Below are 16,388 nucleotides of genomic sequence, written 5' to 3' on the forward strand. Positions count from 1 at the left end.
CCGCCTAAGTGTTCAAATGGTTATGTTGCTCGGCTGCTGACCTCATAATGCGGCGTCCAATCGTGGCTCTGGCGGTCAAATTTTCGATCCAAGGGAAAATATTTGAAGCTTGTCCACTCTGGCTTTTAAATGGTACATCAAATCTCAGAAATTTGCGTCCTATCCAGAGTCAATCAATTTGACTCTTTAGTATTATTCATCGCAGTTTGCTGTGTAAGTGACCCGCTGAGAAATTCGCTCTGAACTGCCAAGGTGATCACAACGCATTTTCGCACTCCGAAGGGCTTATTTTAGTGCGCTTTTCCTGTCATCACCCTATTCGCCACCACGTAAACCCTTGTAAATTCTACAGGACTGCAATGTGCTCTGTTCTCGCCACTGACTGGCGCTCTCGTGTGCAGATTCGATATCGACGTCCACCGTACTGCCGGACAAGGCTGCCGGCAGCAACGGCGTCGACGGCGGCGGGGGCCACAACGGTGCCGGCGGAGGAGGCGGGGCCGTCTCCTCGGAGGCCGACGATGACCCCAAGAAGAAGAAGCGGCAGCGGCGCCAGCGCACGCACTTCACGTCGCAGCAGCTGCAGGAGCTGGAAGCGACCTTCGCGAGGAACCGCTACCCGGACATGTCCACGCGCGAGGAAATCGCCATGTGGACAAACCTCACCGAGGCTAGGGTCCGGGTGAGTCACTCGCTCAGGCACTACGCAGAAGCACGTCAGCTATGAAGACGGACTGAATGTGTGTTGAGGTTTCCAAAGCTCCTATTTGTCTCTACTCGCGTTAATCGCGTAGTTTACTAGACGATGCCTGTTCATGACGCCATACTAATTGCTTCTGCGACATAAATTACTGTTCATGTCCTCTTCTATCCCTATTTCACAGAAACCGCAAATGTCATTTTCTCCTAGGATCGTTGTCCCTGGACACGGCCACCGCGTAATACCAGAACCTTTTTTTTTCTGACATGCTGCAAATGAAGCGCGTAGACCTTCCAGATAACGCTTCACGTTGAGCTCACAAGGAGCGGAAGTAACAGAAGCATGCGCGACCGTCGGCGATGCGTCCCATGTCCTTTTGCTCAACACGTGCGCTTTCAGGGGTTGCTTAGACAAGGGACAGCGCTGTGACTTGCTTCCGTTTTCGCGTTCTGCCGCGCGATCGCTTTCAATTGATAGGTGTCAGTTTAAAGGGCCGCATCACTGGCGTAAGGGGGACTCATATTTGCATGTTTAAACATGCGCACACTTTACCTCTGTCTGTCTCTACTTCATTTTCAATGAAAGTGTGAGAATGTTTACACTTGCAAGGGTGGTCGGCTTCGAGGAGAACTGAGCCAGTTCAAGACAAAAAGGTATCAAATATTCTTTCTAGTCTCAAAGCGTTGTTAACTTTCACCGATTGGCGTCACTTGAGTGCAGATAGCTTTAGCAAGGCGAGGCGTTTTTCGCAGAGAGGAACATCTGTATAGATACCTCTTGAGCAGGGCTCTTCATGCAACCCATAATATATATTATGGGTTGCACGACAATGTCTTTTTGTCTCGGTTGGAAACGTTCGCTAAATAAATGAAGTGTTCCTGAAGCGCCACCTGTTATACTTATACGGCAACCACTCGAACTATATATATATATATATATATGTATATATATATATATATATATATATATATATATATATATATATATATATATATATATATATATATATATATAAGAAGCTGGTACACGTACGAGAAAACAAGCAACTTTCTTATTGATTCACGTTTCAGCCATGGCACGGCCTTCCTCAGAGAATGAAAAGTGAACAGGGCATATAGCGCTTTCAAAAGCCACTAATAGCTCAAAAAAAAAAAACGTCAGGGGTTTCAAAGCAAACATTGGTGACAATAGAATTTGACCTGTCACCTCATGTGACAAGATAACTGCTGTCTCTCAAGGCACATATGAACAGGAAGCCATCGCATTGGTCAAACATATAAAACAGTAAAACGACGATTAAGCCTCCAAAGAGACACGAGAGATCAGAGCGAATATGCACACCTATTTCGGTACACATAGAAATATAAAAAAGCACCAAACAAAATTTTACAAGTCACTATGCTCGCTATACAAACGATAGAAAAGGCGATTTTATTGCAATATGTGGGGGAGATAAAGGGGGGGGGAAAGAGGTGTGTGTGGCGAGAGAAGTGAAGCTAGCGTATGAATATGACGAACTTTATAACTCAGAAAGAAGTCTCATGCTTTCATTTATGCGAGCGTGAAAGTTGTTGAATTTAATGATGAGGTAGGATTAAAAAATTTCTCGGTCGTCATGAGTTGTAAATCCACACTCTAGTATGGTATCCTTGATGTTTTCAAAGGAGTGACCTGGTATCTGGACATAATTTGATAGTGGAAGATGAGGTAGGTTAGAAGCGTGGGCTCTATGATTGTTAAAGCGTAATCTGAATGACGCTTCGGTGTGACCGATGTATTGCTTGTGGCATGTGGAGCACTCAAGCTTGTAGACAACATTGGCGCTGTCGCAAGTGAAGTCTCCGTTGATGCTGATGAAAACGCTTGAAGTGCTGCTAGTTACGGAGTGCGAAGTTGTCACGTGTGGGCAGACCTTACAACGGGGTTTATTGCAAGGCTGACAGCCAGCATAGTTCAATCGGTTGTTTATTTCGAACGAAGTTAAGGTATCATGCAGATTTCACGTTAGGCGATGAACCACCCTGAGTGGTTCCGCAAAGATGTCTTTTAGGCGGTTACTTTGAATCAAGAAGTTTTGGCGTATCTTGAGAATGTTGGCCACATTAAGATCTCATGCTGAGTGCGTTAAAATGAGATTCACACTGTTACGCGAAGAGCTTGCTGATGGTTTTTTACCCGTGAGCAAATCTTTGTGGTCAATGTTTTCCGCCTTCTTGAGGGCGTCGTCAATGATTCGTGAGGGGTATCTTTGTCTGGTTAGCGCACCTCGCAGGCACTCGCAGCTGCGAACGAATTCATTTGTTGTTGGAGCAGATGCGTTTAAAACGACTGGCCTGACTTTGTTGAATACTAGTTTTGCAGTGTTTTGTGTGACTATGTATACTTTGAAAATGAAGGTACTGATATTTGTCGGGCGGTTTCTTGTACAGCTTCGTTGTCAGTTTTTGATGGTGCATTGTTACCTTCATGCCAAGAGAATTGACACTGATAGCTGAGTATGAATTCGGGAACGAGATGTTTGGATGTGCATTATTGAAATCCCCAATGAAAGAAAGAAGATCAGATTCGCCATGGTGCCATATTAAAAATATTATCAATAAAGCTTTTGTAGTAAAAAGGCAAGTCACGGCGTGAAAAAACTCGTTTTCTAGGAGGCCCATAACAATATTTCTGTAATTAGGGCCAATCTTTGTGTCCATAGAAGGACCGCTAATCTAGACGTATACTGTTGACCATTGAATTCAAATTTGTTTAATTCAAGAATTTATCTTTAGAAGCGTAGCTAGTGTGGATGAATCAATCGGTTATGGGGCTCAGCTAGTGACCTGAAGGTTGCGGGTACGATCTTGGCTGCAGCAGTCACATTCAAATGGAGGCAAAATACCACAGGATTGTGTACTGTACGACGTCAGTGTCCGCTAAACCAGATTGTCGTAATTGCAGGAGCCCTTCACTGCAGCCTCTTTCATAAACATATCGTGGTTTTGGGACGAAAACATGCAGATATTATCGTTGTCTAAATTTAAGAAGCTTTCTTTGCGAATAAGAATTTAGCACTTCTTTTGCGACGTTGGAATCTGTCGGTGCTAATGCATATGTTTCACGTGAATTGTAAGAATCCTGAAAGCAGCACCGCTTTACCAGATTCAAGTCAGCAATATGGCAGCGAAATGTATCCATGAACAGAAAAATTAAAAGTCTAAGGATTATTTCAGGGCTACCAGTGGCCTAGCTTGAACACTCGACCACACCTTAATTGCAGGGTCGTACCGTGCGTGGTAGAGTTCTGTATGAAAATGTAGCTGCCGTAAATGGGATGAATTAAATAGCGCAATACCGCCTCATCATAGCATGGACACAACAGGACCAAACACTTATTTTCGATTAAACACATTATTCTTCTCCTGATAACTAATTTGGATTACCGCAGTGCCTAAGCGCATGCAAACTTTGTCTTCAGGGCCCCTCAAAACGTATGTCCTCGATGGGCTGCATATTATGTGCATAGCAGCTGCATCAGAAGTGTGCTTAGATCCTCTACTAATATATCTAATATGTTGACCATTCAAACAAATTACTGGCTTTAGAGTAAGCGTTATATGCATACATTAATATAAACATAATTAGGGAAAACTGATTTATCTGCAAAAATAAAAAGGCGAAACGCCAACCCCAATAAAAAAACTTTGAAACAAAAACAAGACGTTTCGGCTTCCACATGAGAGCCTTGTTCTCACTGAAGCTAAAGAATGAAGCTTAAAAATGCCATTTTTTAGCTTCATTTTAAACAAGGCTGCAGTATGGTAGACGAAACGGTTTGTTTTTGTTTTGTCGTGTTTTTTTTTTGTGTGGTCGACGTTCCGACTTCTTTTGATGCCTCCTCCCGATGAGACAGGATCCCGTCAAACCATTGACTGCAAATGATTCATCTATACGACAACAACGGCAATGACATTGCTGGTGAAAACAACAGTTACATTGCAAATAAAAACAATAGTTTATAGCTTTGTTAGGAGATTGCGGCCAAAAGAGACATTTGGAGACAACATCAAGAGAGATAGATACACGCTATACGATTGTTGTATTGCTGCTAGCAGGACTGCACGCTGCTTCTTCTCAGGGGCAAAGAGGCAAAGTGCTGAACACTTCCACACAATACGATCATCCCGGACCACGTATACGTGAACAGGTGTTCTTCGCACTGATTGGGCTTTCATCACGCCAGTCCGACCGGGCACGCGCATGATAGACAGACGGCCGGTGCATAGATCGAAACAAGAAAGGGACGCTGCCGCTGCAAGAAGCGCGCTTTATTGTGCTCACCGAATCGGTGACGTCGGGATTCGAAAAAAAAAACGGCCGCCTATATATACTGTACCATAATATTGGAAGTAGTGTATGGTTCGGAGCCCATCACGCAGCACGCGGATCGGGCCCATGCGCCGTATGCTGTTGGGCAGACCGAAAATTCGCGCCGCCAGGAGCTCAGCGAAACCCCCAGGCGCAGCGGGAGAGGCGCGGGAGGCCGCTGTCATCGACGACGACGGCGCTGGCGCGTAACGCGCCCACCGTTGGCGTACAGTCGTCGCCACCTCGCCGCGACGCCCTGCGGGGCCGCAGGGTCGGATGACGCCGCAGTCGCCACTGACTGATGGCAACTGCAGGCCGTGCCCTTGCCTTGGTCTCGTGAGTTCGGTACAGCGTCGACAAGACTGATCAGGCCGTGCGGCCACGGAGATACAACTTCTGCGATCGAGGAACGGTGCATTGAGCACTCTCTATTGGCTGGGTGATTGGGCGTTCGAATCAGGGAAAAAAAGAAGAAGATTCGGCAGTGAGATCGAAGCGACCGCGAAGTCGCGCAGACCTCGAGAGGCAATCCAGCACCTCTGCTGGCCGCTGGTGCAGGTTGTGGAATGCTGCGCTGAACTTGCAGCGGCCCTCGCTTTATATAAGCTAGGTGGCGAGCGAAGCGCTCGACGTGTCCGTTCCTCAGGGCAGGGACGACAGGGGGTCGGAAGAGGAGGGAGGAGAAGGCGCTACCTATTTTCGTTGCTCGCACCGCTGGGCCGCGTGTCAGGGTGGCGAAATGATATGTGACGTGTGCCGTTTGCCGAGCGCACGTGGCGAGCGGGAGGCGACGCCGGCCGCGTGGACGCATACGTGGGCCATCACCCGCCGAAACATCCGCACGGGCTGTCGTCGCAGCTGGAGTGCACTGTTTCGACGGGTGAAGGGCGAGGGCCCAGGCCGCTTGCGTCTGAACGCGACGATGCAAATGAATTTACGCGTCCTCCGTGGACGAGAAGGAATAAACGCGGATGGCGGAAGTGCATCTTTGAAGATAACTCGTGCGCGTATCTGCGAAAAGCTGGCGTTGAATGAAGTCGCTTGAAAGGCCTCACCTCTCGTGGAGCAATGCAGCACAACCGTGACCGGACAGCACATAGACGTGATCTGGCAGTGTATAGATCGTTTGGCTCACGCACTCACTGAACATGGGGGAGCGTTTGTTATTTGTTCGCCAATAGGGTGCGCACAGAGCAATTTTAGCACATTCGGCTGTTAAAAATAGGGGATGGAGATGTGCCCCATCTTTCAGAGAATGAACCGACATCGACAGGATGGACATCAGTTGCAATGGGAGCAAGCTCTCAATAGTTGCGGTATATATTGAAATGATCTCCTTTGGTATTGCATGCAAAAACCACTTATGTCAGAGACACCGTAGTGGGGGCTCCCTAAAAAATTTGACGCCGTAGCTTTGCATTGGACTCCTAAGTATGAGTGCAGGGTCGCCTTTCCATTTCATCCCCATTGATGTGCGGTGGCGCTGCCATGAATGCACCTCTGAGAACGCACGTAGAGTGATAAGTAATGATTTGATTCGTAGTGTAGCAAAAAAAAAAAAAAAGCCGGAAAAGGGTGCACGTTATCCCTAAACTCCGCATTTGTCATGCAGAAGACCCTTGGGACTCACGAAAGAGCGAATGCAAATTTTCATGGCACTTCAGGGCTTTAATAGGAGACTTGTTGCTGTGCTGCATTCCGGTCTCTGGGACAACAAAGCGCTATCACTTTGTTGCTATGACATTGTTTCAATGTCAGGTAAAGCCGACACCAGTCGTTTGTAAGCACCAGTTAGCTTGGCGGCTTGTTGTATTTTTCTCATATGTCTAGGTGTGGCTTGTGATTAGCGCGCTACATAGCGAAAGAGAGTGAAAGTTGTTTATTGAAAGCAGAATGCTTAGCCAGCGTATTATCTTCTACTTGCTATTCTGCAGGAAATCTGGAGAAGGAGAAAAAGGACCCTAGAAAGGTGTCGGTGGAAAGATAGAATAAAAATATTATTATTAATTATGAGCTGCCACTTATCTAATAGCTGTCCAAAATGATATATAGACAGCCTGGATAGTTACTAAAATGAAAATAATAATTTGAAGAAAAAAGAAATGACATGGTCGCTATGTGCACTTAATTATTGAAGGATCAAAGTTTGATGAGAACAACAGAATATCTGATGTATGCGATTGAAAAGTTCGGCCTTCTGCTGTTTGAATGGGCACGCCCAGTGTTCAGCATCCGTGTTAAAGTAAGGAGGCCTTGGCTACAGCCTAACGTGGAAATAATTGTTTGTTGTGCTGAAGACTAATGCTGAATTTCAAAATAATGCTACCGGCTGTTTCCATTGAATTTATCCTAAACAATTAGGACTTGACAAAATGTGATGTATAACCTCAAGCAAAATGTAACGGGGCGTGAGATTTTTGAGAAAGCTATTTCCGAGATTATAGCCTCCAATTAAATGCTCCAGCATGTAGCAGTCTTTGCGACCCATACAGTTACCCGCTATATTAGAAGCGTTATGCACCAACCGAGCGAAAATTCGCATTTACAGTGGCGGGTGAAACAAACACGGCGGGCGGAACGTGGTGCGGCGCGTTGGCACGGAGACACGGATGAACAGCGTTACAAAGACTAGTCAAAGAGCTGCTTCGCATCTGATAAGGAGGAATCATGCCGAACTCGCGCGAAAGTATCCGGAATCGAATTCCCAAAACTTCTTATTCTTAAATGCTGCTGACTTTTGGTCGGTGACATTGGCTAATAATATGTGCAGTATTATGACTGACTATGGTGGACTGCACCATTGTTTCTTTTTTATTACGGCGTGATCACGCTGTGCTGGAGCCGTAGTGCAGTCGAATATAGCAGTGAATGAAATGCAGCAGGTGAGATTCGTAGGCGAGTGAAATTAAATATGTTTCCGGGCCAAATATGAGATGATTAACACAAATTTGGTGGACATCGATAAGGTGAGATAACTATGAGGCGCGCGAGAAACGCGCTCTTGTGTGATATCACAGTGAAACACGCCAATTACGGTGATGCTTCAAATACGCCGAGTTACTGCATTACCAGAAAATATCGATTTCTCGTTTCTTTCAACAAAGTTTGCTGACCAAATCATGCATATAACTCAAGTACCTGGTTTAGTAAAAAATTTTCAAGTCGAAAAATGTCATGTCAATCGAGCATCAAACGAGCTGTTGAAGACGCACGTAGGCTAAAAGAATAGATGATTCCATAAAGCACAGTCACCTAGTAAAACGAGGGTGTATGATTCGGCTACTAATGAGGGAGAAAAGGAGGAAAAACTGGAAAGCATATTCAGTGGTCAGTGGAAGTTGCAGCGTTTGGTGGGATTGAGCACCGCTCCCTCGGTACAACCAAAGGCCGCTGCGAAGCGTGGCTCGTTGGCAGCCGGTAGGTTGCAGCGCAGCGCCACGGCCGGGTACAGGCCCATTTTGCGGTACTCATACGCTTTTCGCGAGCAGAACTCGAAGCACGACGCGACGAAGAAGAGCTGCTCCTGCGTGTAGCCCAGCAAGCCATTGTTCGGCGGCAGCGTCCCGTAAGCCAGACGCGCCTTCTGGATGCCGGCGGTGTCGGCGAAGGTCTCTGACAGGGCGCTCCTCGCGTGCACGGGACTTCCCGTGTATTCGAGGAGCTGGTCCTGGACGCAGCTGAGCAGCCTGGTGAAGTTCTCAAATGAGCCTTTGCTCCACCAGGTGATGGCGTCGCCCTTCCTGCTGATGTTGCTGAGCCGCGGGTCAAAGCTGTGCGAGAGCTCGTGTCCCAATACCTTGCCTATGGCTCCGTAGTTGATCGCTTTGGGCATCGACAACGTCACGAACGGGGGTGCTATGATAGCCGTTGGTATGACCATGAGGTGGTTGATGGGCATGTAGTACGCGTTCACGGCGACCATGGGCAGCGAGACGTCCTCGCGGTGCACGACGATGCTGGCATTCGGCCTGAGCAGCCGCTTGTACTTGACCAGTCGACGACCTACCGTGTCGAAGAAAGACGCCAGGAAGGGCTGCGAGAACGTCGGCAGGTAGTCGTAGAACTCATCGAGCGCCTCCTCACTCCGGAGGTGCGCCGGCATGGACACGACCGCCATGAGTCGCTCCACGTGCTCGGTGGCTCCGGCGGCCGTCGATTTGTCCATCCAGGTTAGGTTGGCGAAGTTGCGCTTCGTGCTATCGCGCAACACGGACCAAGTGTGCCCGGCAGCTTCAACGGCCTCGGAAAGACGCAACCCATCGAAGAGGAGGCGACCCAGGGCGTACGGTGCGATCTGAAAGGGAAACCTCTTAGTACAACACACGTCAAATATGCGCGGAACGTTGGATGAGTAAAATCTAGCGGGCACACTTGCACGGCGCGTTTACAGTGGCTGGACAAGCTGACATCTTGGCAGAGAGCCAACTGGGGAACAAAACTCATGCGTTAATTAAAATCATGCTGTCTATATTTCGGCACTGCAAACGCTCAAGTAGAATCAAATAAGACATACTTCCCAAGAAATAGAGGTGAGAGCAGCCGACACGAAAGCAATATAATTCAGTATTAAACATGCATTGAAGAATTGTAGTATTCAATACCACGCGTAATAACTTTGCCTCATTTATAAAACGTTAAGACTAGTTGAACGACATACGGATGAAAGGAAAACATGCACTGTAGGTACTTGTAGGGAAAGCGTGCGTGAATCAAGACATTTGACATGCCATTATGTTCATGAACAAATAACATCCGGGATATTACGTCGCCAAATCACGATATAATTATGAGGGGTACCGTTGAGAAGCATTCCGTAAATTTCGAGTATCTAGTGTTCTATATTGTGAAACTGGTGTCACACTGTACACGGGCATCCACCATTTCGCCTCCACCGAAATCTGACTGCCGTGGCCCGGATCGAACACATGACCTCCGCGTCAGCAGCCGATAACCGAAGCCATTGATCCACCGTCATGGGTGGACTATATTCATAAGTTTAGTAAATAATGAGATGGATGGACGCGATGCGTCCCCGCACAGGATAACGGGACCTAATCAAACCCATTATTCAGCATGTAAAACGCGAAAGTAAAGCGTGTGTTTAAGTGTGCCGCAATAGCATGAAATGGCATGAAATGAATCTGCACGCTTGCTCTAATACGAGCCTATATCCACGTGTTTCTATGACAGCAATGTAACAATATATTTTTTTAACTTCATGTAGGAGCATTCTTTATACTGCAAGGCAAGAACAAATTAACTTGCTTGTGACATCTCAATCCTCGCTTGTGCTCAGACGTGAACAATTTTACTTACGAAATACAGAATGGCGTTAGCACGAAGGTCGGCAAGTTTTGTATATGCTCAAGTACATACACACTGCTCAGCACACTGTCCATGCTCCTATAACGGTATTCAGTTTTTTTTTTTTTGGCTGATAAGTGCGCTTTGTGACCGTATGCATTAGCAAGCTTAACACGAATGCTCCGACGCGTAGCGTGGACTAAGTTGACTGATGCCAGCCGCGAAGCGCTAAGCGCTGTTGCGAAGATACTACCTCGGAATGATTGGATATGGTGTGTCGGCATACATGGGTAACATCTCGGCGGCAGAACCTAAAACTACGTTGTGCAAGTGTCAATCAAACACGTTCAGGACATGCTGTGGAGCGTTCGTGCTAAGTTTGCTGAGGGTTTTACTTCATTTATCGGGTTGAACGTAATGACGCGCGCTCGCTGCCATTCATAGCAAATAAATGGTGCGTTTAGCTGCTGTCTCGTATGAGTTAATATTGTACGCGAGTATTTAAGGGCTAACGCACCGATCTTGCGAAATGGTTCTGCCATTGTGGTACCATTATGCCCGATGAGACGCACCGACATACAAACATAATATTCTAGCTTCTATGTCTCTGTCAAGCAGTGTAATATGGTGACCTTTTCGTTAAGATTTTCGTTAGTTTACCTTTCGTGTACGTGAGGAAGTAATAATGATGATTTCTGAGGCTTTACGTGCCAAACTAAGGTGAATAGTTCATGAGGTCTGCTGTATACTGTGAGACACGGAATCAATATTGGCCATGGGAGTTTCCTTAACGAGCATTTGAACCTAAGTACAGGGATGTTCTTGCACTTCAACCACAGCTAAGTAAGGCGACCATGGTTTGGAATGAAACCCGCCTCCTCTAGCTTAGGACCGTTAGCTAAGTGGGTTGCAAAACATTCGCTGTCGCATTTAATGCAATTCAATTTCCTTGGTTACTGACTTCATTTAGATGAAGGTGGGAGAAAAAAACATAATTGCACAAAATACTTGCGTTAAATAAGGAATAATATTTTAACACTATAATAGTACCGCTGGTTCTTTACAAGCTAATTGCCAGTGCTCCTCAGTAGAACAGGTCGTTGTCTCAGTCGCTATTAGACTTAGTGAAGTCAAATGAAGGTTGATGAAGACGAACACAAATACGGACACTGTCCTTGTCTGCCTGTTCTTTGTGTCCGTCTTCATTTGCGCTAATTTCTCTTTGTTGAAATGCCAGTGCTCTAATTGTGTTAACAGTGCCCGGCCTACAAGTTAAGAAAGGCATAGCGCTTATATACATCTGCTTCAATAGTCACGACCTCAAATTATTACAGGTAAATTATTTATGCAAAATCCCAGACTTCGTCATCAAGCCCTACGCAGGACATGTCAGAAACACAATTTCAAATGTCCAAATGACGCCCATATATACACCTGAAAGTGCTAACACACATGGTCCTGCTAGCTAACCTTGCTGATACAACTAGTCATCGGTGGTTTCAATTAGCCTCACGGTAGCAGTACCATGCTTGTATACAGTGAATAATGTAGGCATCGCTATCCCTTAGCTTCACATTGCTTGTAGGATTGCATTTGATTGAGTACCTTTTTCTATGTCGACCTCAAAGGGTGCCCTTTCGTTAAACCGACAGATGGCCTCTTAACGAAGTCATGACAGGTCGATGAAAGCGATTTCACCTTGGCGTAGCAGTAGTACAAATACGAAGGGCGAAATGGCCATATGGAGGGTGCAAAACGGCATTCCAATGAACAGGCTTTACCGTGTCGCCCATACGGCTCGTTTGATGAACAGGAGGTGGAGGCTTCGTGGTGCAGTTTTTCCGCCCATATGAATCCGTCCACTCACACGGTGCCAGACAACGCAATCACGCACTTCTTGGAAGCCCCCTGTGACTGTTAAGGCACGAAAAATTCTGTGGCATATAACGTCTCTAGAGGCGATGTGTCCAACTGATGCCGCAAAAAGTGAACTAATGGAATCTAGCTTGCGATGCTGAATGAAATAGGAAGTATGTACTGCACCTCATTGGTAATCGCCAAGCAGCCAATAGCCGACTGCACAATGCTGTGCGTGCCGTGGAAGCACTTCATGAGCGGGTACGACGCCCCCGTGTACAGCTGCAGGATCATCGTCCAACCGCCGAACAGGACCAGGTCGACGTAGTCCGACGCCTTCGTCGAACGTAGCAGTTCGCCCAACAGCACGCTGGCGTTGCCGAATGCGTACACGTATTCATGCTTGTCGATCACTCTGTCGGGAGGCAGGTGTTTGTTGATGGCGTGTAGCCAGCCATTCAAGTCCGCCGGCTCACTCAGGCCACTGGCCATGTCTTCGACGGTGCTGTAGTTTCGCATTACCCGCCCCGTGGGAAACATAGCGAGGATTATTGTGAACATATCTTGAAAAACACTCTGCACACGCCGGGCAATTGTCGATGCTGTGTCCTTCCCTATCGATGGCGAGATGGTGGGTATGCAGCGCTGCAAGATCCCTTCCTGAAATGTTTCGTTCTGGTCGATGAACGAGAAATCGAGCGTTAAGCCATACCGCTTGTCAGTCTTTAGGTAGGGCTGCAATGTCAGCAGGAACGGCGTTGAAATTCCATAGTCCAGCGGAAGGCCAAGCAAAAAATCCATCACGTCGAAGTCATTCGGGAGTGTGAGCGAGGGCCATTCGACATTGAACTTCTCGAACACGTCGAAGAGGACCTACGCATGACACAAGAATGCGGGTTTGTGAGACATCACTCGAACATTCAATGGTCAGTGGCACACGAATCCAGACGACAAACAAAAGTTTACGATTAAATCAATCATGTATGGAAAGTATAATTCAATTTTTGTTCATGACAAATTGGATGCAAAATTTGTTCCATGGCGTAAGTAAAACCTAGCGTTGCTTCCTTCCGCTCGCCATTCTTCAATACGTAAAATCACTTCAACACTTTCCTGGTGATCACCATGTCTGTGCTCCGTTTCTCTGAACAGTCAAGCGACTATATTAACTGAGCCCTGACTCATTCAGGGTTCTTTGGAAAGGAAGGAAATATTACTCTATTATGAACTTCTGTGTTCGGTAGCCTAACCGCATCTCGCATAATCGCGTACATTTCTGTATACCTTCAAGTCATCTCGGTGCTCGTCGTGAACCTTGCGGCACGCCTGGAAGGCAATCACGCTTTTGCGGACAGAGTCAGAGTTCAGAGTGTGCGGCGACTGCTCCAGTAGTCCGAACGTGAAGGCTGAGATGCGTGCCTGGAGCAGCGAAAACTGGCCAGATGCCGGGTGCAAGCGGTCCCAGCGGCCGCAGACATGCTCGTACAGGTTCTCACACGGGTCCACGCTGCGATCCAGGCTGGCGAGAAGTTCATCGGAATAGTTGAAGCAAAGCGTAGGATGGTCGCACCAGGGATACGCGAGGAACGCGGCTCGCTCCACCAGGTACTTAACGCAACCGTAGATGATGGCGAGCCCGATCACCAACGTCGGATTAAGTACGCCCATGGTAGTATCGTGGTTGGTTTTCTTCTTCATAAAGAATGGCGCACTCACAATATGGCTGGTTTTGCAAAAATCTGAGTAAATTTGCACAGTGATTCTTCCTGTTCTAGGTCCTCATTAATGACTCATACCCAGTACGGATGTTATCGTGGCGTAGGTGTTGTAGATGATGATGATAATGACTCCAGGAAGAATGACACAACGCACGATGATTAATCGGCCATGAAACATGCGGCAGTAAAATTCGCAAAACAAAAAAATATAAAGAAAAAGAGAGAGATGTTGAGATACTCACAGTCATTAGGAGATGTAGAAGATGATGCCATTCACAAACGTCGCTCACAGCAGCAGTAGACACTAAAATAATTTTTTTTCCATTGGGGAGACTGGACCTCATAACACAATAACCGTATATCACAAGGGGCGCTGTCAACGCAAATTTAATATAAAACTAGATTACCTATTTGGAAGATTGAAAGATGGCGGTTAGTGTTCCTTCACTCTCATTTTATCTGTAGGTGGCGCGTGTACAGATAAAATGAGAGTGAAGGAACATTGGAGCTGATAGTCTATAGACTATCAGCACCACGATAACCCGATATGATTATAGCCACTCGCACACGTGCGGAGTGTGCGAGTGGCTATTTTCACTGCATCTAGCTTCTGCTTAGCCCGCTGCTCTACGATGCTAACCGTACGCTAAAACCTCGCGAATGCCCCGTCGGGTGTGTGGGCTACTAATTTATCGAAGCTAAAACAACAACAGCAGCGACAAGCGCGAGCAATCTGGCTACATTTCTGTTAGCTCATTAATAAGGCGCAAGCCTCATATATCTCATGTGTTAAAAAAAACGGAATTCGGCGAGTGCTGATGACCCATCGTGATACCTATTTTCGGCCGCGGCGTCATACCGAATGATGAAAATAGAAAGCTGAATCATAGAATGTGATAAAAAAAAATGACGCGATAGACGAGTGAGTCTATACGTGTGGCTGTCAGGATACCTAAAGTTACAAGACTCCGATCTCACATGACGTCATAAATTACGTGCCATTGTGAGGTCTCAGATGGCCAAAATTTGATACGTGATGATGTTATGTGATGACGCGAAACATCTTAGCTTGCATTGTCATGAGAAGTCCGATTCAGTGCGAAGCCATTTCAGGTGAAGAAAGCTTTCATGGGTGGGGACATGGCTAAATTCGATCGACTAACAAGCAGAAAGAAAAAACGAAGGTGGATTTTGCATATACGAGTGTTATTAGGTGAATCCATAAGAAACTACGCGACTTTTTGTTTTTGCAAAAGTAAGAAAAAATAAAGACCCTGGCAAGAATGCTACTCGGCGTCCTAGAATACTCTGGTATGCCGCAGTAGTGCAATTCGCAGTTATTGTGCTTTCACCGTTTACACTGACCGCCAAGGCTTTTGATATACATGTATAGAAATGGCGTTCTTTAGCTGGGCATGCGGCAGGGGCCGACCATTGTGGGGGGCATCTGATGATGATCATCAGGAGAAGGATGATGCTTTAGCGTGCTGGTCGGGGGGTAGGCAGAGATCTTCTCCGGGTGAGGGCGGAGGGGTACCACCATCTTGATTTTGAGTGGCGGCCGGGCATGTAGGTATGGAAGGGTGTCCTTTTGTGCCCTACATGCCCTGACTAAAAAAAATGCGGGGAGGGGGGGGGGGTACGGGCCCAATGTGATACCCCCTAGCCACACCACTGCTTGGCGGCGTATCTAACCTTGAAAGATTTGGGTGCAATTGTACACGCTGTTTCCTCCTTTCAGATTATGTTGAAGTGATGTCCTTCATAGAGTGAAGCGCGGGCATGCCAAGAAGTCACGCGCATCACAACGCAACATAGCACGTGCCGGTGGCCTACGGCCTGTCTCGCTTACACTTTACAAATTGCTTGATTGGGCTGGTTGGGGCTGCATAGTAGACGAAGAAAGTGCTCAACAGCGCAAAGGACAGGAGGGGATAGAAGAGACGAGAACAGAGCCCTTTGTTCTCGTCTCTTCTATCCCCTCCTGCCGTTTGCGCTGTTAAGCACTTTCTTCGTCTGCTTGCTTACACCTTTTTGCGGGACCCCCAATCACCACGCTATTCAAGCAACCAAGACATTGATGAAATTCCTAAGGACAACAGACTTGCACGCATGGCTGTAGACTCGTAATGACGTCGCAGCGCACTAGACTTCCGCTCGGTTCTGTGAAGTTGTGTGTGTGCGTCCATGTGTGTTTGTGCGCCAACGCTCCCCCACATTTGCTTTTTTTATTTTACTCTTCTTTCAACCCCCACGCCATTCTTTCCTTCTTGTACAGAGGAGCATACCGGTTACGCCAAACTGCTTAAGGACCATGCTTTTCATCTCTCTCTTCTTTTACTTCCTCCCAACATAAGTGTACTTCATCACCAGCAATGTGCGAGTTCTGTAACGATTAAAAAGTTCAAAAGTAGCCGCGCGATACATTCTCCCTTACTGTACAGTGACCACGCGGAAGC

The 16,388-nt window shown here is 46.9% G+C and overlaps 2 protein-coding genes across 2 annotated transcripts in view; one reads left to right on the forward strand and one right to left on the reverse strand.

Annotated features, from left to right (window-relative positions):
* LOC142776483 (pituitary homeobox 3-like) overlaps nucleotides 1-16,388 on the forward strand; it is a 148,827-nt gene that overhangs the window by 51,368 nt on the left and 81,071 nt on the right. The window contains exon 4 of the mRNA XM_075880251.1: nucleotides 402-682. Coding sequence (XP_075736366.1) covers nucleotides 402-682 — 281 coding nt within the window. The remainder of the gene's footprint in view (nucleotides 1-401; nucleotides 683-16,388) is intronic.
* LOC142777046 (endothelin-converting enzyme 2-like) lies at nucleotides 8,379-13,879 on the reverse strand. Its single transcript, XM_075881350.1, has 3 exons — nucleotides 13,496-13,879; nucleotides 12,398-13,084; nucleotides 8,379-9,344 (listed from the first exon to the last, which is right to left on the reverse strand). The coding sequence occupies exons 1-3, from the start codon at nucleotides 13,877-13,879 to the stop codon at nucleotides 8,379-8,381; spliced, it is 2,037 nt and encodes a 678-aa protein (XP_075737465.1).

The sequence above is a fragment of the Rhipicephalus microplus genome, chromosome X, assembly GCF_043290135.1.
Source record: "Rhipicephalus microplus isolate Deutch F79 chromosome X, USDA_Rmic, whole genome shotgun sequence".
NCBI lineage: Eukaryota > Metazoa > Arthropoda > Arachnida > Ixodida > Ixodidae > Rhipicephalus > Rhipicephalus microplus.

Coding starts and splice junctions, on each gene's coding strand:
- LOC142777046 (XM_075881350.1), bottom strand. CDS start 13,879: ATGGGCGTACTTAATCCGACGTTGGTGATCGGGCTCGCCATCATCTAC. Junction 13,085..13,495: donor AGCACCGAGATGACTTGAAG/GTATACAGAAAT, acceptor TGTCATGCGTAG/GTCCTCTTCGACGTGTTCGA. Junction 9,345..12,397: donor GCTTGGCGATTACCAATGAG/GTGCAGTACATA, acceptor TTTCCCTTTCAG/ATCGCACCGTACGCCCTGGG.